This window comes from Nematostella vectensis, chromosome 3 (genome assembly GCF_932526225.1).
Source record: "Nematostella vectensis chromosome 3, jaNemVect1.1, whole genome shotgun sequence".
In the NCBI taxonomy this organism is placed as follows: Eukaryota; Metazoa; Cnidaria; class Anthozoa; order Actiniaria; family Edwardsiidae; genus Nematostella; species Nematostella vectensis.
Window position 1 is genome coordinate 14,044,994 of NC_064036.1, and position 23,143 is coordinate 14,068,136.

At 41.1% G+C, this 23,143-nt stretch overlaps 2 protein-coding genes across 3 annotated transcripts; one reads left to right on the top strand and one right to left on the bottom strand.

Annotated features, from left to right (window-relative positions):
• Positions 1-191: 191 nt before the first annotated feature.
• Positions 192-8,146, top strand: LOC5518752 (DBH-like monooxygenase protein 1). Of its 2 annotated transcripts, XM_048725595.1 has the most exons (14): positions 192-586; positions 703-852; positions 1,632-1,799; positions 2,295-2,378; positions 2,989-3,177; positions 3,769-3,871; positions 4,074-4,240; positions 4,351-4,423; positions 4,546-4,631; positions 4,902-4,940; positions 5,781-5,840; positions 5,968-6,077; positions 6,401-6,515; positions 7,767-8,146. In XM_048725595.1, the coding sequence occupies exons 1-14, from the start codon at positions 317-319 to the stop codon at positions 7,917-7,919; spliced, it is 1,767 nt and encodes a 588-aa protein (XP_048581552.1). In that variant the 5' UTR covers positions 192-316; the 3' UTR covers positions 7,920-8,146. The 2 variants fall into 2 exon arrangements, with proteins under 2 accessions (XP_048581552.1, XP_032219319.2); XM_032363428.2 differs by lacking the exon at positions 7,767-8,146 and having other exon boundaries at positions 5,781-5,878.
• Positions 8,147-8,594: 448 nt separating this feature from the next.
• Positions 8,595-22,530, bottom strand: LOC5518753. Its single transcript, XM_001638645.3, has 8 exons — positions 21,558-22,530; positions 20,988-21,082; positions 20,578-20,734; positions 16,757-16,823; positions 16,387-16,532; positions 16,207-16,305; positions 15,424-15,610; positions 8,595-13,923 (listed from the first exon to the last, which is right to left on the bottom strand). The coding sequence occupies exons 1-8, from the start codon at positions 22,107-22,109 to the stop codon at positions 13,835-13,837; spliced, it is 1,392 nt and encodes a 463-aa protein (XP_001638695.3). The 5' UTR covers positions 22,110-22,530; the 3' UTR covers positions 8,595-13,834.
• Between the last annotated feature and the right edge of the window lie 613 nt (positions 22,531-23,143).

Here is a 23,143-nt window from a genome sequence, read left to right on the forward strand (position 1 = left end):
TTTGCAATTACTTATATCTTGGTACACAAGTTTTGGCTGTAGGCTGCTCTAAGTTCTAATGAATTCTGTATGAAAAAAGTGTTTATTTTGTAGCGCATTACTTACCAAAAATAATAATAATAAATCAAAAAAACATCTCTGTTCTTTCTCTGGGCTATTTTTTCTTGCATTTCGAGTGCTAAGGGGTGATATCCTAGTATTCGGGGTGCTCGATTTTTATGTGGTATCCCTGTGTCATACGATAAATGGCGGGAAAATATCGCGTGTCGCGCGCGCCTTTTATGAAAAAAAAAACTCCTTTCGTGTCGAGTAAAAGATGAAATCTGTTTTACTCTTACTCGTTTTCCTATTTTTCTCATTAGGGTTTGCTTCTCTAGACACTGATTTTGCTAATTCAGCTTATCTTGACAATGGTAAAAACTTTGAACTTTTCTGGACGGTCCACAAAGAAGAAAAAACAATTTCCTTTGCTGCCAAAGTAAAGACACTCGGATGGTTGGGATTCGGAATTTCCGCAGGGACGGGGAACATGGTCGGCTCCGACGTTGTCATGGGCTGGGTTAAAGAAGGCAAAGGATTTTTACAGGTAGATAAAAAAAAGAATGGCCACATTGAACTTTAAATCGACGTTCTCTTGTAATTATGTGTATTGACGTTCTCTTGTAATCTTGTGTACTTATTGTTTTTTGTTGTTATTGTAAGGATCGCTATGCAGAAGCAAAAGCTCTTCCTGTTTTGGATAATCAACAAGACTATAAATTAGACGATGCAAGTGAAGAAGGAGGATACACGATCCTTAAATTCACACGAAAATATGACACTTGTGATGCTAAACAAGATAACCAAATCAAGGTAAGCTTAAGTTACAGGCCCGTACACAGGGGGAAGGGGGATTGAGTTCTCTAATAAAAATCTGACCACCCCCGAAAAAAATGCCTTTGCAGTATATTCACGGGACGTTTATTGTCGGATTTGACTACATACCAGAGTGATCTAGCTTATGCCTTATAGTTTTGTCTACAAATAGTACATCTATTAAGAACCGAAAATGAATTTTCGGCCATTGTGATGGGTTCGTTCGTACTCCCTGCACCCCTCCTCCATGGGTACGGGCCTGAGTAATACTGTAAAAATACAAGCAACTTAGCTACCTTACCAGAGCAGTGGATGGGATAGGCGGTAAGCACGAATGATAGGATTTTGATCCATACATTCCATTTTTATCTTTGGATAGTGATCATTCCCCAGCCCCTTTATTGCTCCCACCTGCAACATTCACAGTGTACGTAAGTTAAAACCCATTGATTTCTATCATTCAAAATCATTTTACTTAGCAAATTTGGATGCTTGCTAGTTGATGGTGTCTTGTCTTGTTACCCCAATTATGTCATATTTTGGTTTTTGAAGGGGGAGTAAGGGGTGTGCTGAAAAACGCACAGAGAACACCAAATACCGCAAAACCGTCAAAATAAGTCAATAATAATACAGGGGAATAAAATACAAAAAATTGCACCAGATTTAAGGCAAAAATGCATCACTACAAACCCTTACACCCCCTTCTTTTAATGTGGATTGTAAAAGGAAAGTAGAACAATCAATTAACAACTCTGTGATGCCTGTGTTGTACTTAGGCTGGGACAGTGCGAGTGGTGTATGCCTTTCATGCGGATGACCCCACATCTGACTCAGACTTCAGCAAGCACACCCATAGAGGGTCTCGCAGCTTGCTTTTGTTAAATGTTCACACAGAGAAACCTGAGATCCCCAATGACCTGCAGCACTTTGACATATTGCACAATGTAAGAGATGGTTTTATAAGGAATTAGCGTTATAGTTTCTACCATATATGCTTGTTTAGGCTTGTTTGGCTGTCCATCCATCCGCATGTCTTTCTGTCTGTATCCAGTCTATCTGTCCATCCGTAACTACTCTGCCTGTCAGTTGTAGCCGGTATGTCTGTCCATCCGTAACTACTCTGCCTGTCAGTTGTAGCCGGTATTTCTGTCTACGGCTGCTTTGTGTGTCCATCTGTAGCTGTCTGTCCATTTGTAGCTAGTTTGCCTATCCATCTGTAGCAAAGTCTGTCTGTCAGTCTATATAGTCTGTCTGTCTGCTTTAGTCAGTCTGTTTGTCTGTCCTTCTTTCAGTAGCTAGTCTATCTAGTTTCTTGTCATCTGGTGGTTAGTTTTTTTCCAACCACCAGTGGTAGGTTTATACCTGTCTCCACCTGTGCCTGATGATACTCAAGTGACATATACTAATGTTTACTTTAATTTTTATCATTTATTATATAGATCACTGTTCCTTCTGCCACAACCAGCTACATGTGCAAACCATATGTGTTTCCTTTGTTTTCTGAAAAGCGTCAGATCATCAAGGTAATGGACTGTTTTCATGACTTTGCGCATACAACAAAAATGCCACAGACTGGTGGGCCACAGCTTATCTTAATTGGCATACAAAGTGGAGTTTACAGAGGAAGCTATAGAAAAAGGTGCTAAGAGTGCTTCTTTTGCAGAGTTCTCATTTTGGATCATTATTTTGGAACATCATTTTGGGTCATCATTTTGGATCAGCTATGGCCTGCCAGTTTTTGGCATTTTAGATCATTGCAACATCGTGACAATGGCCTATTCTTGAATATTCGGTTAAAGAATTTAGCAGTTGAAATCGGTCAGGTAAGAGTGAGGGTCAGGCTGGCAATTATAGCAAGGGGGAGGTGTTGTCATTTGTAGCAAGGAGCTGGTCATTGTGGTTGCAAGGGGAATGGCTATTTGTAGCTGGGGGGGGGGGGGGGGGGTTGAGTTGTAACAAGAAGGGAAATGGGGATCATGACATCCTACATAAGCAAGAACAAATTTGAGAGGATTTCAAGAATAGGCCTTCAGGTGACAAGTGCTGAAAAGTTTGATGTTAATGACATGATGACTTGGGGAGAACAACAAACATGACCTGAGTTATTGCCATTAAATGTGTGATTGGCTGCAGGTGGAACCTATCGTCACCCCTGGTAACGAAGGCTACGTGCACCATACAGTAGTGTATGGCTGTAAGAGTACTTTCAACCCTAATCTCACCACCGTTACTGGGCCATGTTACGATCGTATCAACATGCCGCCGGATATAACATCATGTGCAGGGCAGTCAAGTCTATGGGCATGGGCAGTGGGGGCTGGAGTAAGTATTTCACTGATAAAGGATATATATAGATATATGTTATTTAACAGCTGGGAGATCGTATTCTGAAGGCCATAAATTGTTGTTTTTCGTTGTTGGAAGAGAGGATTTGCTGCTTTTTCTATTCGAAATGAAATTTTAACAAACTTGAAATTATCGCGCGGTTTTCCAAATCTGTATCTCGGGAAATTGTCAAAACACTGTTACTGGTCCTCGAAAAAAAAATAACATCATGTGCATGCCACAACCCTATGGGCAGTAGGGGGGGGGGGGGGGGGTAGGTAACATCAGGGCTCCTAATTAGAAATTGATCTGATGGCCGATCCGAGCTAATTGGGTAAATTGAAGGGGTTAAGAGCTAGGGTTGACCTCCCCTGCTTACTTCGAATGCATGGATTATGAATATTGAAAAACCTGGCTTTAAGGCTTATTATTGTGCGTATGCTATGTTCAAGATCATTTTATTATTTACAGATTTGGTACTTTTTCCCCTTGATACAACGGAGATTTTCGTATCTGTCCCTTACTTTGGCCCATTGAGATTGTAGGTTGATCATTAACGCTGTCTTGTCAAAACTTCTTTTTCTGCAGCCCTTCTTCTACCCCAAGCACGTAGGGTTCGCGATAGGAGCAGGCCATGGTCCACGTTATGTTGTCATGGAGGTGCATTATGACAACCCTAGTAACACTGAAGGTTGGGCATTATACTTTAACCTATTCTTGCAACCTCTCTCCTCGTAAGCGACCAGCTTGTTGTCCAAAATTGCTGAGACGCAAAACTAACATACAACGGAACACCAAAAGCATATTTTATGTTTTCATTCACCTTATCAAAATGCACTATGCAGCCCTATTGTTATTCTAAGGGCTCTCTTCTGTTGGTTTACCTTCTCAAGGCGTAGCTGATTACTCCGGTTTGCGGTTCCATCACACGGCACAGACTCGCATGTACGATGCAGGGATGATCTGGGCTGGATGGGCGCCATTTGATGCCATGATTATACCACCACAGCAGAAAGAATGGATCTCTGTTGGATACTGCAGTGGCGAATGCACTGAGGCTGTAAGTATTACAATTATCAGAAAGCCAAACTCTTCTACTTACAATGTGTATTTGTCTGATATCATATATATATTATAATAGTATTATTATTCTTTGTATGCTTTTTTCAGGGTTTTGCTCAAAGCACGTTGCCGGACAAAGGCATCAACATAATTGCCATTCTTCTTCACACCCATCTCCAAGGTATCCGTAATACACACGCAGACTTCCGGCCCTTTTCGATGCCATTTTCTTTTTTCCTTTCATAGCCATTTGTTTCTCTTATCCATTCTTACCCTTGCATTATCGCTATTTCTGCATCACAGGCGTTAAGATCTGGACCCGACATATTCGCGACGGAGTTGAGCTACTAGAAGTTGCAAGGGACGACAATTATGACTTCAACTTTCAGGTGCGTGCACGATTAACTCTGACATTGTATTGCCCTCGACTAGACATGGTGAATAAAGCCCAGAGACTGCGACAGCAAATCCTATATGGGGGAGGGGGGAAATAAGATCTCTTAGAAGGCGAAAGTTAGATTCTTAAGGGGATCAAGGGCATGTTTCTTGTAGAAATTGTGAGATTTGGGAGGCTATATAGCGCCAAGTCAATTGCAGGTTGTGGTTCAAGGCAAGCGTGCATATCTATCTAAGGCAAACTTTGTTGTTATGGTTTACAGGAATTCCAGGTTCTGCCCGAGGAAGTCCACGTTAAACCGGTGAGACAAAAAGCACAAAAAAACAGTGGCATATCAAACATATTTCCCACGGATAGTGTCCTTCGTACGTATTGCCTTATATGGGCATAGATGCCCATATTTAGAAGAGCTGAAGTTTTCCCGCTCCCCGATCTACAGAAAACATGTTGAAAAATACTGATTCCTGTCAATTTGAGACTCGCGGCAAAAATTTTTAAGCAAAACTTGCTCGCTTGGTCAAATCATTTTCTTACTAATCCTATAAAGTCCTTAGACCCAGGCCTCCAAGAGATTGCCCGCGCGGGTTTTAAGGTCACCCAAATATTGATATGCATAAACTAGAAGATCGCCAGACAAGCTGTAGAAACTCTAGGTGATATCTGCGTAGGGGTTGAGGGAACAGGGACATAACACAGGGTTGATCGCCTTTCTCGATAACAAAGCTGCTTTGTTGACATCTCGGGCATCAGGCCTTTGTCGAAACAAATAAAACTACAGGCATAATCTGATAATTGATAGTTGCTTTGACATCTCGGGCATCAGGCCTTTGTCAAAACAAATAAAACTACAGGCATAATCTGATAATTGATAGTTGCTGGGCGTCGACAGTGGTTTTAAGCGCGAGTTAAAGGGCGCTCACCGGTCTCAATTTGTGGTTTTCATTGTTGTGAGCGTTCCAGAATGTGGATTCAATAAGAGGCTTTAACATTTGACTATCTTTAGAAATGCGTAATAAAAGATCGTTTTAGTATGAAATGTTTATTATCATGTTTTTTTTGTTTCTGCCTTATTCAAAGGGGTGACATCGTTCAGCTGAAATTTAAGAGCATTTTATCACGTGCGTTTCTGCCTTGTTTGCAGGGGGATGACCTTGTTCAAGTGTGCCACTACCAGACGATGGATAAGACCGAGCCTGTTGTGGTACATGATGCTATACATCAATCATCTAAGAAGCTGGGGTGTATTTTAATTTTATGTTTCTTTTCCATTATCAAATAAAAAAGGGCTTTGTCTCTCTGTGACCTTTAAATCATTTTGTATTGTTCAGGGTGGCCTGGGTACTCCTGAAGAGATGTGTATGGCGTTCATTGTTTACTATCCGAAGGTTGAGTTGACAAAGTGTTGGTCAGTTAACGACGTGCGCCTAGATCTCGGCAAGTAAGTATAACACTTGCCTCCAGTCCATTTGAAGACTTCTTCAGGGCAGCCCTACACGTTTCAATCGGAATGGAGGCCTAGGCCCCGGCTAAAAATCAGGCTTCGATTAAGAAAATATATATCATTTGTCATTGAATACCTTAAAAAAACGCACAGCTTTGTTCGGCCGATCGATGTTTTAGCGTTAAAAAGGATGTTGGAAAATGATATTCCACTATTTTGACTCATAAAAAAAATTCATGACAACATTTTGTTATTTTATTCTTGCCTAATTAAAATTTTGGCTTATTATTTTGGCAAATTATTGTTATTGTGTGGTACAGTGATCCGAGTAATATGAGCTGGACTGAAGACCAAGTGCGGGAATACAAAGATCTGCTACAAAACCAGACCACCATTGTAGCTCAGTGTTCCAACGATGAGAGTGAACCGCTCCCGGTAAAGCCTGAATTTGTTGTTTTTGCTTTTTTTATTTGCTATTATGGTTGCTGTTGCTGTTATTGATGATGCTGTTGTTTTTGTTGCTGTTATTATTATTATTGTTATTTCTCGCTTTGTGCCATATTTTGCAAGTTTAAATATCGGGTAACTACTTACAGAAAAAATACACCTATATCAAAAAAAGGTTAGAGGCAAAGAGCGAATGGCAAAATAAAAGTTTTATGACTAACCGATAATGAGAAATCTAAATCGCATAAATTATCCGGATGTTTCTGCATTTTGTAGAGATATGACAATATTTTTTCGATGGGATAATTATCTTTTGTATTTCGAAAAAGTTTTTCCAGACAATGTGATATTTAATTGTCTACAGATAAGCGTGATCTCCAAGCCCATCCATACAATGTTTTCCATACTGTGTTGTGCGTACGTATAAGTGTCATCCCCAAGCCAATCCAGACAATGTTTTCTATACTGTGTTGTGCGTACGTATAAGTGTCATCCCCAAGCCAATCCAGTCAATGTTTTCCATACTGTGTTGTGCGTACGTATAAGTGTCATCCCCAAGCCAATCCAGACAATGTTATGGATATTCTATTGTGTACAGATAGGTGTGATCCCCAAGCCCATCCATACAATGTTTTCCATACTGTGTTGTGCGTACGTATGAGTGTCATCCCCAAGCCAATCCAGACAATGTTATGGATATTCTATTGTGTACAGATAGGTGTGATCCCTAAGCCCATCCATACAATGTTTTCCATACTGTGTTGTGCGTACGTATAAGTGTCATCCCCAAGCCAATCCAGACAATGTTTTCCATACTGTGTTGTGCGTACGTATGAGTGTCATCCCCAAGCCAATCCAGACAATGTTATGGATATTCTATTGTGTACAGATAGGTGTGATCCCTAAGCCCATCCATACAATGTTTTCCATACTGTGTTGTGCGTACGTATAAGTGTCATCCCCAAGCCAATCCAGACAATGTTTTCCAATCTGTGTTGTGCGTACGTATAAGTGTCATCCCCAAGCCAATCCAGACAATGTTATGGATATTCTATTGTGTACAGATAGGTGTGATCCCCAAGCCCATCCATACAATGTTTTCCATACTGTGTTGTGCGTACGTATAAGTGTCATCCCCAAGCCCATCCATACAATGTTTTCCATACTGTGTTGTGCGTACGTATAAGCGTCATCCCCAAGCCAATCCAGACAATGTAATGGATATTCTATTGTGTACAGATAAACGTGATCCCCAAGCCTAAGATAGTGACTCCACTTGTGACTGATCATGACCCCTGTCTGGATTCAGTGGCTGGCTTCTCACGATCCTCATCGCTGGTCAGCTCTTCCGTGGTTCACAATATTGTCCTGGTATTCTTGATTTTTGCTTAATCCCGTCGTTCATGGGGCGGTTCCACATTATTTACAGGGAAGGAGTCCGCATACGGTATTGATGTTGCAATCATTAAAGTCCTTCCATTATTTCTGTGTAATATTTAATCGACTGGACAAACTGAACAATGTAGTTGTATATTTGGAAAGAAATGGACTCGTTGATCATTTAGCAAGAGTCGCTTTTTGATATTTTCTTCAGAATTATTAAATTGTCATTTTGTGGGGGTCATGTACTAGTAGCCGTTACGAGGCAACTTGTATCGCGTTATATTATACTTTATCACGCATGCTTGTCCCTACGGAACGGTGTTTTAAAAACATCTCGCCTTGCTCCATAAAAGTTAAGGGGAGGGGGGGGTAATTGTCCTATCTTTTAGGATATAAAACCAAACTGCTATTCTACCTTGCCCCTGGTAGCCAAGTAATTGTAGTGACAGTGCTACTATCTGCCACGCTCCAGGTGGACTAATAGTACTTTCTGCCTGCCCCAGTGGTGGTCAGGCAATTGCAGTAATGGTGCTCCTATTTGTCAACTCTCTCCCCTAGGAAAGGATTCGGGTATAATACGTTCAAAGACCCTGTTGACAAACATAATCCACTTCATAGTCCAAGCCCCACACCCCCAACAGCGCAACTGATATCTCCACTTAAAAGACAAACACACATGACGCGTTGCATAACAAAGTGGTGATTTTTGTAGTAAATGAAACATTCTGCCGTGCTCCCTTGTCTGGCTTATGTTGCTCAGGCTATTGTAGTGATGGTGCTCCTATCTGTCTGGCTTATGTTGCTCAGGCTATTGTAGTAATGGTGCTCCTATCTGTCTGGCTTATGATGCTTAGGCTATTGCAGAGTGATGGTGCTTCTATCTGTCTGGCTTATGTTGCTCAGGCTATTGCAGAGTGATGGTGCTACAATCTGTCTGGCTTATGTTGCTCAGGCTATTGTAGTGATGGTGCTACTATCTGTCTGGCTTATGTTGCTCAGGCTATTGTAGTGATGGTGCTCCTATCTGTCTGGCTTATAATGCTCAGGCTATTGCAGAGTGATGGTGCTACAATCTGTCTGGCTTATGTTGCTCAGGCTATTGTAGTGATGGTGCTCCTATCTGTCTGGCTTATGTTGCTCAGGCTATTGTAGTAATGGTGCTACTATCTGTCTGGCTTATGTTGCTCAGGCTATTGCAGAGTGATGGTGCTACCATCTGTCTGGCTTATGTTGCTCAGGCTATTGTAGTGATGGTGCTCCTATCTGTCTGGCTTATGTTGCTCAGGCTATTGTAGTGATGGTGCTCCTATCTGTCTGGCTTATGTTTCTCAGGCTATTGCAGTGATGGTGCTACTATCTGTCTGGCTTATGTTGCTCAGGCTATTGTAGTGATGGTGCTCCTATCTGTCTGGCTTATAATGCTCAGGCTATTGCAGAGTGATGGTGCTCCTATCTGTCTGGCTTATGTTTCTCAGGCTATTGTAGAGTGATGGTGCTCCTATCTGTCTGGCTTATGATGCTCAGGCTATTGCAGAGTGATGGTGCTCCTATCTGTCTGGCTTATAATGCTCAGGCTATTGCAGAGTGATGGTGCTACAATCTGTCTGGCTTATAATGCTCAGGCTATTGTAGTGATGGTGCTACTATCTGTCTGGCTTATGTTGCTAAGGCTATTGCAGAGTGATGGTGCTCCTATCTGTCTGGCTTATGTTGCTCAGGCTATTGTAGTGATGGTGCTCCTATCTGTCTGGCTTATAATGCTCAGGCTATTGTAGTGATGGTGCTCCTATCTTTCTGGCTTATAATGCTCAGGCTATTGTAGTGATGGTGCTCCTATCTGTCTGGCTTATGTTGCTCAGGCTATTGCAGAGTGATGGTGCTACTATCTGTCTGGCTTATGATGCTCAGGCTATTGTAGTGATGGTGCTACTATCTGTCTGGCTTATGTTGCTCAGGCTATTGTAGTGATGGTGCTACTATCTGTCTGGCTTATGACGCTCAGGCTATTGTAGTGATGGTGCTACTATCTGTCTGGCTTATGATGCTCAGGTTATTGCAGAGTGATGGTGCTACTATCTGTCTGGCTTATGTTGCTCAGGCTATTGTAGTGATGGTGCTCCTGTCTGTCTGGCTTATGATGCTCAGGTTATTGCAGAGTGATGGTGCTACTATCTGTCTGGCTTATGTTGTTCAGGCTATTGTAGTGATGGTGCTCCTATCTGTCTGGCTTATGATGCTCAGGCTATTGTAGTGATGGTGCTCCTATCTGTCTGGCTTATGATGCTCAGGCTATTGTAGTGATGGTGCCCCAATCTGTCTGGCTTATGTTTCTCAGGCTATTGTAGTAATGGTGCTCCTATCTGTCTGGCTTATGTTGCTCAGGCTATTGCAGACTGATGGTGCTCCTATCTGTCTGGCTTATAATGCTCAGGCTATTGCAGAGTGATGGTGCTCCTATCTGTCTGGCTTATGTTGCTCAGGCTATTGCAGAGTGATGGTGCTCCTATCTGTCTGGCTTATGTTGCTCAGGCTATTGTAGTGATGGTGCTTCTATCTGTCTGGCTTATGTTGCTCAAGCTATTGCAGAGTGATGGTGCTACTATCTGTCTGGCTTATGTTGCTCAGGCTATTGTAGTGATGGTGCTCCCATCTGTCTGGCTTATGTTGCTCAGGCTATTGTAGTGATGGTGCTTCTATTTGTCTGGCTTATAATGCTCAGGCTATTGCAGAGTGATGGTGCTTCTATCTGTCTGGCTCATAATGCTCAGGCTATTGTAGTGATGGTGCTACTATCTGTCTGGCTTATGACGCTCAGGCTATTGTAGTGATGGTGCTCCTATCTGTCTGGCTTATGTTGCTCAGGCTATTGCAGAGTGATGGTGCTCCTATCTGTCTGGCTTATGTTGCTCAGGCTATTGTAGTGATGGTGCTTCTATTTGTCTGGCTTATGTTGCTCAGGCTATTGTAGTGATGGTGCTCCTATCTGTCTGGCTTATGTTGCTCAGGCTATTGTAGTGATAGTGCTACTATCTGTCTGGCTTATGTTGCTCAGGCTATTGCAGAGTGATGGTGCTTCTATCTGTCTGGCTTATGTTTCTCAGGCTATTGTAGTGATGGTGCTCCTATCTGTCTGGCTTATGATGCTCAGGCTATTGCAGAGTGATGGTGCTACTATCTGTCTGGCTTATGTTGCTCAAGCTATTGTAGTGATGGTGCTCCTATCTGTCTGGCTTATGTTGCTCAGGCTATTGTAGTGGTGGTGCTCCTATCTGTCTGGCTTATGTTGCTCAGGCTATTGTAGTAATGGTGCTTCTATCTGTCTGGCTTATGTTGCTCAGGCTATTGCAGACTGATGGTGCTCCTATCTGTCTGGCTTATAATGCTCAGGCTATTGCAGAGTGATGGTGCTACTATCTGTCTTGCTTATGTTGCTCAGGCTATTGTAGTGATGGTGCTCCTATCTGTCTGGCTTATAATGCTCAGGCTATTGCAGAGTGATGGTGCTCCTATCTGTCTGGCTTATGTTTCTCAGGCTATTGTAGTGATGGTGCTTCTATCTGTCTGGCTTATGATGCTCAGGCTATTGCAGAGTGATGGTGCTCCTATCTGTCTGGCTTATAATGCTCAGGCTATTGCAGAGTGATGGTGCTACAATCTGTCTGGCTTATAATGCTCAGGCTATTGTAGTGATGGTGCTACTATCTGTCTGGCTTATGTTGCTAAGGCTATTGCAGAGTGATGGTGCTCCTATCTGTCTGGCTTATGTTGCTCAGGCTATTGTAGTGATGGTGCTCCTATCTGTCTGGCTTATAATGCTCAGGCTATTGTAGTGATGGTGCTCCTATCTTTCTGGCTTATAATGCTCAGGCTATTGTAGTGATGGTGCTCCTATCTGTCTGGCTTATGTTGCTCAGGCTATTGCAGAGTGATGGTGCTACTATCTGTCTGGCTTATGATGCTCAGGTTATTGCAGAGTGATGGTGCTACTATCTGTCTGGCTTATGTTGCTCAGGCTATTGCAGAGTGATGGTGCTCCTATCTTTCTGGCTTATAATGCTCAGGCTATTGTAGTGATGGTGCTCCTGTCTGTCTGGCTTATGATGCTCAGGTTATTGCAGAGTGATGGTGCTACTATCTGTCTGGCTTATGATGCTCAGGCTATTGTAGTGATGGTGCTCCTATCTGTCTGGCTTATGATGCTCAGGCTATTGTAGTGATGGTGCTCCTATCTGTCTGGCTTATGATGCTCAGGCTATTGTAGTGATGGTGCCCCAATCTGTCTGGCTTATGTTGCTCAGGCTATTGTAGTGATGGTGCTCCTATCTGTCTGGCTTATGATGCTCAGGTTATTGCAGAGTGATGGTGCTACTATCTGTCTGGCTTATGTTGCTCAGGCTATTGTAGTGATGGTGCTACTATCTGTCTGGCTTATGATGCTCAGGCTATTGTAGTGATGGTGCTCCTATCTGTCTGGCTTATGTTGCTCAGGCTATTGTAGTGATGGTGCCCCTATCTGTCTGGCTTATGTTGCTAAGGCTATTGTAGTGATGGTGCTCCTATCTGTCTGGCTTATGATGCTCAGGCTATTGTAGTGATGGTGCTCCTATCTGTCTGGCTTATGTTGCTCAGGCTATTGTAGAGTGATGGTGCTCCTATCTGTCTGGCTTATGATGCTCAGGTTATTGCAGAGTGATGGTGCTACTATCTGTCTGGCTTATAATGCTCAGGCTATTGCAGAGTGATGGTGCTCCTATCTGTCTGGCTTATGTTGCTCAGGCTATTGCAGAGTGATGGTGCTCCTATCTGTCTGGCTTATGTTGCTCAGGCTGTTGTAGTGATGGTGCTCCTATCTGTCTGGCTTATGTTTCTCAGGCTATTGTAGTAATGGTGCTCCTATCTGTCTGGCTTATGTTGCTCAGGCTATTGCAGACTGATGGTGCTCCTATCTGTCTGGCTTATAATGCTCAGGCTATTGCAGAGTGATGGTGCTCCTATCTGTCTGGCTTATGTTGCTCAGGCTATTGCAGAGTGATGGTGCTCCTATCTGTCTGGCTTATGTTGCTCAGGCTATTGTAGTGATGGTGCTTCTATCTGTCTGGCTTATGTTGCTCAAGCTATTGCAGAGTGATGGTGCTACTATCTGTCTGGCTTATGTTGCTCAGGCTATTGTAGTGATGGTGCTCCCATCTGTCTGGCTTATGTTGCTCAGGCTATTGTAGTGATGGTGCTTCTATTTGTCTGGCTTATAATGCTCAGGCTATTGCAGAGTGATGGTGCTTCTATCTGTCTGGCTCATAATGCTCAGGCTATTGTAGTGATGGTGCTACTATCTGTCTGGCTTATGACGCTCAGGCTATTGTAGTGATGGTGCTCCTATCTGTCTGGCTTATGATGCTCAGGCTATTGCAGAGTGATGGTGCTCCTATCTGTCTGGCTTATGTTGCTCAGGCTATTGCAGAGTGATGGTGCTCCTATCTGTCTGGCTTATGATGCTCAGGCTATTGCAGAGTGATGGTGCTCCTATCTGTCTGGCTTATGTTGCTCAGGCTATTGCAGAGTGATGGTGCTCCTATCTGTCTGGCTTATGTTGCTCAGGCTATTGTAGTGATGGTGCTTCTATTTGTCTGGCTTATGTTGCTCAGGCTATTGTAGTGATGGTGCTACTATCTGTCTGGCTTATGTTGCTCAGGCTATTGTAGTGATGGTGCTACTATCTGTCTAGCTTATGATGCTCAGGCTATTGCAGAGTGATGGTGCTTCTATCTGTCTGGCTTATGTTTCTCAGGCTATTGTAGTGATGGTGCTCCTATCTGTCTGGCTTATGATGCTCAGGCTATTGCAGAGTGATGGTGCTACTATCTGTCTGGCTTATGTTGCTCAAGCTATTGTAGTGATGGTGCTCCTATCTGTCTGGCTTATGTTGCTCAGGCTATTGTAGTGATGGTGCTACTATCAGTCGTAGCCACCCACGCGTTACTCATGGCAAGAGGCGCATCTCTCGCTCGTTCGACATCTGAAACAAGTACAGGTATAAACATTGATGAATATAAAATTACTTTATCGAAAAACATTAAGGCCTCTCGCGGGTAATTGTTTGAAAAAATTCGTTAAAATTGAAAACCGTTTAATAACCCCTTTAAAGCGTGCGATTGATCTGATCTTTGGCGAACATAATTACCAATGCTTCTAGTTTTCAAATTCACAAATAAAAATTTATATTTTAAATAATCGGCGAGGCGCGACGCACATGCAAATGAAATCGCAGTTTTAGAGGCTAAAATACTGTAGTTGCAAACCACTCCATTTTTCGTATATGAGGTCAGTTGAACTTGATGTCTTATATGACAAGCGGACAATCGATTTAATTCCTCGGAAGTATCGAAGAAGATGGAGTGTCAATTTGTAACTTACCCTTCGATATTTCAAAGCAAAGGAATCGATTCGGTTGTCGCCTGCTAGAGGCCTTAAGCCATGATAGAAACTGAACATTTTCGTGAGTACGACGTAGAAGCAGATTGCACAAAAGCACAACATCTTATAATTCCCGACACTATTTACAATAAAGTTTGATGCGAACCATGAAAAAAGCGAAGTCCACTCATGTGTATTGCAGTATGTATAAGAGCAAATGAATGGTTCTTGTTGAGCACTTGTGATCATTCAAGCATCCCTTCTTCGTACGAGATTTCGTTGAGCATTTTGATTTTACAAAAAAAAATCGAGTAATGGGCACATGCAATGCACGACAAAGTAGTAAATTAATTACAGAGCTTCCATTGGAGGTAATACTGCCCTTCTTTTCTGAGCTTATAATTCACCTTTCAGAGTCATACTGCCTTCTTTTCTGAGCTTGTATAGTTTACCTTTTTTAACTTTAAATTCACCTTTTAATGTAATACTGCCCTATTATTCACCCTTTGAACTAATTTATGCTGCCCTTTCTAAGCTTATGGACTTCACCTTTGAAGTAGTGTTTTTTTTTTCTGGACTTATAGATCAACTTTTATGTTGAAACTACTTTCTTTTCCAAGCTTATACATCACCTTTTGTGGTAATATTGCCTTCTTTTCTTAGCTCATATATTACCGTTTGTGGTAATCTGTCTTCTTTTCTGAGCTTATATATCACCTTTTGTTGTAATACTGCCTTCTTTACTGAGCTCTATATCACCTTTTGTTGTAATACTGCCTTCTTTTTTGAGTTTATATATCACCTTTTGTGGTTATACTGCCTTCCTTTCTGAGCTTATATATCCCCTTTTGTGGTAATACTGCCTTCTTTTTTGAGCTTATATATCACCTTTTGTGGTAATACTGCCTTCTTTTCTGAGCTTATATATCACCTTTTGTGGTAATACTGCCTTCTTTTCTGAGCTTATATATCACCTTTTGTGGTAATACTGCCTTCTTTTTTGAGTTAATATATCACCTTTTGTGGTTATACTGCCTTCTTTTTGAGCTTATATATCACCTTTTGTGGTTATACTGACTTCTTTTCTGAGCTTATATATCACCTTTTGTTGTTATACTGCCTCCTTTTCTGAGCTCAGAACGGCGGCGGCACTCCCAGACGATCCCCATAATACAAAAGACAACAAAAAGCCCGGAAATGATGCCGTAGAACACGGGCTGTTCGAAGCCTAACGCTTGCAGGCCTGTACCATCACTGTTGGTAGGATCCTCAACACCTGTTACTTTTGCCTGGAAACAAGAATTATCAAGAAAAAATACAAGCATATTCCCTCGCCTCTGTTTCTGGGCGCGCAGAGGTCACGTTGGGCGCGCAATATATCTTGGGCCGTATAAATGTACTTTTTGATGCGACGCGCGCTAACGTGGCCACCTTGACAGTTTTTTTAAGTAGGCTAATAGGGATGCAAGAAACTTACTGTCTGAGCGGCAAGCCAACCAGCGTGGCAAAGAAATTCTTACGTGAACATAAGAACACGATGGAACCCTCCTAAAATCATTGGCAATCAAAACAGTGCATCTTCCATGCTTGTTGGCAAGCTTTCTTAAAGCATTGTCTTGGTGGTCACGGCAGCGCGCGGTTGGACTAAAACTGTGTGACTCAAACAAGAGAAAGAAATAAATAAATTGGGAAGCTAATCACTTTCATCGCAGCTATATACTGAATTATGAGAGTGCAGATTCAGACAACGCAAACAGGCATATATCTGTATGATACAATAGAGTAGAAAAAACTCGTAGGAATATATCTGAGTTAGTTGTCTTACAAAGAATACCTAGGACGCGACTCGTACGCCAAAAAAGAGACCGAGTGTGATAAACCATACCTCTTCAATCGCTATCATGTCAGTGATTTCACGATGCAGGCAAAGAATGAAGTCTTGTGCAATCCCAAAGTTTCCACTGACCACCGCACCGATCGAAAACTGAAAAAAGTAAACGTAAACTTGGACGCCACGCATCAGCCGGTAATGCGCCTTGAGCTTAAAACATAGTTTTGTACTTACTTGATGCTCAATGTTCCTAACAAGCTGTGACTTATCGACATAGCGATTAGTATATGTTTGAGCTTTTTTGTAGTCATGGCCAAGGAAGTATTTAATCTTCCCAGATGGCTTGGTAAATTCTTTCTCGATCTCTTTCGTTTCCAGTTCTACAAGCAGAAATAGAACAATATTCAGTAAAAACTGATAAAAACTAGGACTTATTCTAAACCTTAATATTCGATTAATATGGTTTACAGCCGTACCCAAGTGAACGGGTTTGTGAGATAAAGCGTGTTCTAATAATTGCCTGTGGGAAATTCCATTTGTCCTCATTCATGCCATAAATATGAAATATCTCAATGTAGTTTTGACATTTTATATATTATTTTACCTTTATAATTACCGCCGAGATTAGTTTCCTTGGTGTAGAACGTCGCCATCCCTATTTGTACTCCAACCTACATAAATTACATATCGTGAATTTACTCATCAAATAACCATTTATACATTAAAAGGTATATTTTCGTTGCATGAATGTTTCCTTACACCTCAGGCAGCGGTTACATTAATTTGCAAGTTTTTATTACATTATAATGATATAATGATAAAACCTTAGAGATAGAGATAGATAGACTAGAAGTTTGATTTCGTTTAGGTAATAAAATAAATCAACAAAATTCTATCTACTAATAGTAATTGTCATTACTATTTTACACTCTATGTGTTTTACGGTGTCCTCTAAAAAAGATAGAATCGATTCCGAATGGTGTCTTACAATTACAAACTTATTATAAGAGCATTATAAAGGTTCCTTGTATCCAAGCTAAAGCCCAAATCATGGCTATATGAGAACATTTATGACACTTCTCAGTAAGTCACACTGGCAATACCAGCACCATTGTTCAAGCTTCATAAAGCTTGACTTTGAGCTCTTAGGCTAACACATGATGTTTAGCCCAGTGACCTGGTCACGTGACTGTTGCACTTGGTGCGACTATATTCTCCATGGCCTCCTCGTAACTCGGGGGAGGGGCTTCCGTTTGAACTGCTTCATCGTATGCTGGTGGAGATTGGAACCACTCTGGATTATCGATGCCGATATTTTCATCCTGTGTTTGATCCTCGATTGTTGTGTTTTCGTGACGCGTCTGCTGCGGGAGACCTCTTGTTGGGTCGCATCTTCTTCTCACTCTATGATCGGGTTTTTTTTTTGTTCTGGCAGCATAAAAACCCTAGATACACCACAACTCCAGTGCCGATCATAAGACCACCTAATGCCTTGAAGCCGATGTTGGATTGTCCTAGCGATGTTATGATGTAAGAGCCGGAGATAACCAATCCCATGAACATAATGTAGAACACCAAAGGAATGCATCTTCGAATGCGATCCCGACAAGACATTATATCCGCGAAGATCCTTTGGGATAAATCTTCTACTGGATAAGCAGTCTTGCTACGATCCACATCTCAATTCATGAACTTTTTTTAACTTCACTGATTATGATGTTGATATTATTCCTTTATCCGTCCACCCCGTAGAGCTCGTGATTATAGTTGGAATGGTTGTTCTCGTCTTAACTTGATAGATACAGACATGAGTTTATGTTGAACCCGTAAACCCCTATGTGGTCCGTAAAATTACTTCCAACACGTATGAGCTGTGTTTTTCCATGGCGAAAGCTTTAGACTTGAATGCGTTCATTTGCATATATTTTTGTTGTTTCTATGGTAATGATATGGTAAAATGAAGCTTTTGTTCTGGCTATTTTCCAACCAACAGGATGCGGTTAAATTTTCATTTGAATTGTTTCGTCACACTTCTCTTTAAAATAACCAATTACCGGAACGACTTTAGTCGAAGTTTTGCTGTGTCAATCTTCAGAAAACACTGCATTTATTCCTCTATTTTTAAATATTACTAAAAGATGAGTAAAGCATCGAAGGTATGCCTGTACAGCGTGTCTCACGTCGATATTGTCTAAAACGTCTTAATGTAGTCTCCTGGAGGCTCTATTTCTAGCCGTCGCTAGGCCTCATCGGCCCCACTAATGATAGGGGCTCGTACTGCGGGCTCACAAAAACCATCTGGAAATCGAGCCTACTTCTTCGCTGTCCTTAGTGGAACAGGCACTACGAACACATGCGCTATATATATATATATATTTTTAACGCAAATTAAAAAAGAAATACGTTTACGGGTAGATAAGTAGTGAAGAATAGGCAGCGGTATCGCAAAGCTAATATGCCCGTATGTAAGAAACCGAGGTAAAATAAGTTATCGATATGATTTTATTACTATTAGGGAAAGTTCATTTATTATCCCGTGGGGGGGGGGGGGGGGGGGCATGAGGATTTTGATAAAAATAAGGGATAAAATTAGTTGACCCCCCCTTAAAGGAGGAACAAAATTTTCCATGTCCCCCCTTACGCTTCCTTCATATTTTCGGTCCCCCCCCCCCCCCTCCCGAAAATCGAAGAAAGATAGGGCAAAGAAAGGAATGGCAATGATAATATCAAAAGAACGCAATCAAGAGATTAGCTGCAAGCTGGACAGAAAGTGGAGGGGAATGAATTGACTGAAAACATTAATTCAGAAAAAGTGAAAGCACTCAATTTCTAAAAAATGTGACTAACTTCAGGTTGCAACCTGATAATGGTTGATGCTATAGATGAGGCAAAGAAGCAAAAAGGCTTTTTGATCTTCTCCTTGCAAAAAAGCGCAGCATGGGAAAAGCAAGACAGCGAGGAGACAGCGAATTAGATATGAGCGAGGATTTTGATAATGTAGAATGAGCGCTTTTAGCATTAAAACGTTTTGTTTATATTTTAAATATGGAACAAAAGCACAATTTTATATAGCGGAAACCATAAAAAGATGTATTTAGGGTGTATACAGGTTTGCATTGCACATATAAAACAATATAAAATGTGTCTTAATACGTATCCTGGACTCCTGGATTGTGCATGCCAAATAACTACCCCCTAACCGAGACAAGTTAACCAAGAAGTCTGATTTGACACTTCGTCAAATTTTATAGTAGAGACAACACCCAAAGGAATCAGTGACCCCCCCTTTTAAAATCCAAAAACTTTCGACGCCACCCCTTTAGACCTCAGAAATTTCTCTAGCCCCCCACAATATCATCTAGCCCCCCCCCCCCCCCCCCCCTCCTCGGGATAATAAATGAACTTTCCCTTAGTTTTTAAAGTTTTTAAAACTTGCTTAAAGAACATTTAGCGTTACAGTAGTTCGCAATTTCGCCGGGGGAGCTGTACTCTCTTTCAATCCCATCGCGTGATTGGTTATGGCTTCTATCAATATTAGGTGTCTATTGGAGATGCTTATGCCGGGACTCTAGAGGTTAAACTCAACCCCTAGTTAGGTTGAAAGAGAGAAAGTGGTACTATCTCTCCCTCCTTCCACTTTACTATACTTGAAAAAAATCCGATCCTCTGGTTTCCGGGTTACTTTACTCACAGGCGAACCAGGATTAGAATCAGTCCCTCGTGATCCTTAGGGAAAATAAAATGCAATTTGAAGTTGCGTCTTGACTGTTTCCTCAATAAAGCTAGTTAGACAGACAGACAGATTTATTATAGTGCCGTGAACAAAGAAGTACATAGGCCATTATTCTCTAATCTCTAATATTTATAAATAAGATTGCCTAATTAAAAAGCAGTCATATATGTATTTAGCTACAATGCTTTGGTGTATTTTTGGGGCTATTAAATCTGTAAAGTTTGGGAATTGTCTATTTAGTTGTTGCGAAAGAGTATTTCTAAGTTCTTTGTAAATTGGGCATTTGACAAGAAAGTGTTCTTCATTTTCCATAGTGTGACAGCGCGGGCAAACCCTTGATTCTGGTGTTATAGAATTTTTATTGTAGCGACCTCTTTCAATTTGTAGAATGTGGTCGCTTATTCTTAGTTTTGTTAGTGCCCCTATTCGATACTAAAATAAATCTAAATAATACTAAATAATCCTCTAGTTTATATTCTCTGAATGTTCTTAGTTTGTTCCCTCCAATTGGTCTGGAATTATCGTCGAAAAGGCTTGATCTCCAATCTTGTATTTCGTATATTCTAGTTACTGTATTAGCCTTGTGTGTTGTTTTTAAGGTTCTCTTTCTGCGCCACAATTCACCTTAAAAACAACAGCTTCATTGAGGAAACAGTCAAGACACAATCCTGATTCGCCTGTGCTTTACTTACGTCCCTCCCTGCGATAGACACATCTCGAGACAAGACATTCGAAGCGAGATCGGCCGTCATTTGGCCGGAGAAGAGCGACATTATCACGGTTCCAATAATCATCCACACGATGCCAAACATTCGACCAATTACCGTGGATGGCGCCTTGTCCCCGTACCTGCAAATATACAAAAATAGTATGGACACTTGTGGATGGCACGTTGTCGCCGTACCTACAATAAAACAAAAATACGTGTGGAACAGATATGTTACGGGACAGATCCGTTTGGTGCTCTATGTCATGTATTATCATATTTTGGCCCTGGCATAAAGATCTCTATTTCGCAGACGCCTTCGCTATAATCTTGATTGGACACTATATAAGTACATAATCATAGTGCATCGTTTATACGTCATGCATAATCTCTTACCCTACAGTTGTCATGGTAACGAATGCCCACCAGATACCAATAAGGACCCCGTGCGGGAATGGTCTGGAAAACTGCTCTGAATTGCTTCGTACTTCCTGGAAACCAAACGATGAACTGTGGTCTTACAAATGTCATCAATTTTGAAGAAAAAGCTAGAGCATTCCTATTTTATGAAGGGTTGTGCAAATTTAAAGGGGTATCAGGGGAAACGTTAATTTGTATATAGCTTCGTAAATAAATTGGAAAATTAATTGGGTCGATGTATTTTTTTAGACAAAATTGTACAAAGATAATTGAAATTCTTAGCATCCCCCACGAATCAGTTGATCTACACCCAAGTTTTTTTATGAAAAGACCAAATTCACCAAAAATTCCTGAACGTTGTATATTTTATACTCACAAACGACAAATTCTGCCTTTATTGCGAAAGAATAATAACACAAGCGTCCTGATAGATAAACTTTAAAGACAACTCATCTTTTAAATATAAATTTTCCCAGATATTGGGATTTATCAGTTGTAGATAGTAACCGATTTGAAATTGTTTTTTGTTGTTTATTTCACACTCACCATGGCCCAAACAACAAATCCTGCTACTATGGCTAGAAGAACACAAATAATCAAATACGGCGCAGAGTTCTGAAACAGTTGAAGCGGGCCAAGCTTCTCGTCCCATGAACCAAACTTGAACTTGACGATGGCTGGGCCCGGCGAGATATACAGCTCAAGAAACTTCCTCTGAAAATGTTTATCTTCCTTCCTGTTAGCCACCACGGGGAAAAATAGCTCTGGTGGCGTGTTGTATGGAGTTCGCCTGATGGCGATTTCCATCGCAGACGATGAAGATACGTTGAGTTTGTTGAAAAGTAGATTTGTTTGAGGGCAATTACATTGAAATTGAGCTTTGGTAAAATAATTGTGCAGATCCCCATCGACCCCGCCAGATGCATTCTGTTCAATGTGAGGCATAAATGGCAACCAGTTTATCGTTAGATTCGGGAAGCTTTGAGGGCAGATTGAAACATTTGCAGCATCTGAATTTGCAATCCAAAGTATCAACAAGAAAGCGTTAACTATTTGATGCGCCATTATGGAGGATCGCGCGTTTGACAGTTTCATCATAAATCTTCTAGTTTAAACGCAGGTGGAATGGTAATCTCACGTTCACTAATTAGTCTTCCAATTAATGATTTGACTGTATTCAAAAAGTTTAAAATACAAACCACACGTCCTTAAAATTGTTCAATGCCGCAATTCATCTAAATCCATGGCAACGATGAATGACGTTTAGATATTGAAACCCGTGCTGGGAAAAGTGATTCCCCATGCTGTGCTTTATTTTCATGACTTAAACGGAAATTTGCCTCACTCAGTATTTATTGAAGAAGACACCGAATCCCAATGATTTTCCAACGACATTTTTGTAAGGAAAGTTATGTAATTTAGTGTTTCTTCTGGAGATGTAGCAGGTGGCGTCACTTTCTCGATGGCAGCAACTTGCATAGCCGCAGGGACTGTATGTCATTACGAAAGTTATAAAGCCAAACTTGTTAAACAACAGGGTAAAATGTACCGTTTAAATACCTCTTTGAGGGGGAGGCTAAGTAAACCACCAAAACATCCAATTAGTGTAGTTTCCTATTGAGAAATGACATACTCGAAGACCAAGCGACTCCCTGAGGGTCACTATATATAAAGAAACAATCAAAATTTGAAGCAAGCAATTCCATCTTTACTTTACTAGAGGCTCTTTACGGACCGCTGTGTAACGAACATAATAATATATATGCACAATTTCTCGATTCTGATTGGTTGAGAGCAGTACAATTTCCATGTAACACCAGTGAAGAAAGTTGTAATACCAGTGCATTCAGTTTTCTCGTTCAATACGGTATAAATATGCACTTGTGAGTTTTTCAAAAAGCTCAAATTACTCGCCGAAGACGGCTCGTGCAATTATGATACTCACTCGTGCAAATTAATCCCGAATTGAACTCGAAACTGTATGATCTGATGATTACCTATACAAAATACTAAAAATCCAGAATACATTACGCCAATGAAACCGTAATTTTAATCCTTGAAATCGTTACTTGAAAACAACCGTAATAACCTAACATTTTCTCTTTTTTCACATTTAGAACACATGTTTGTTA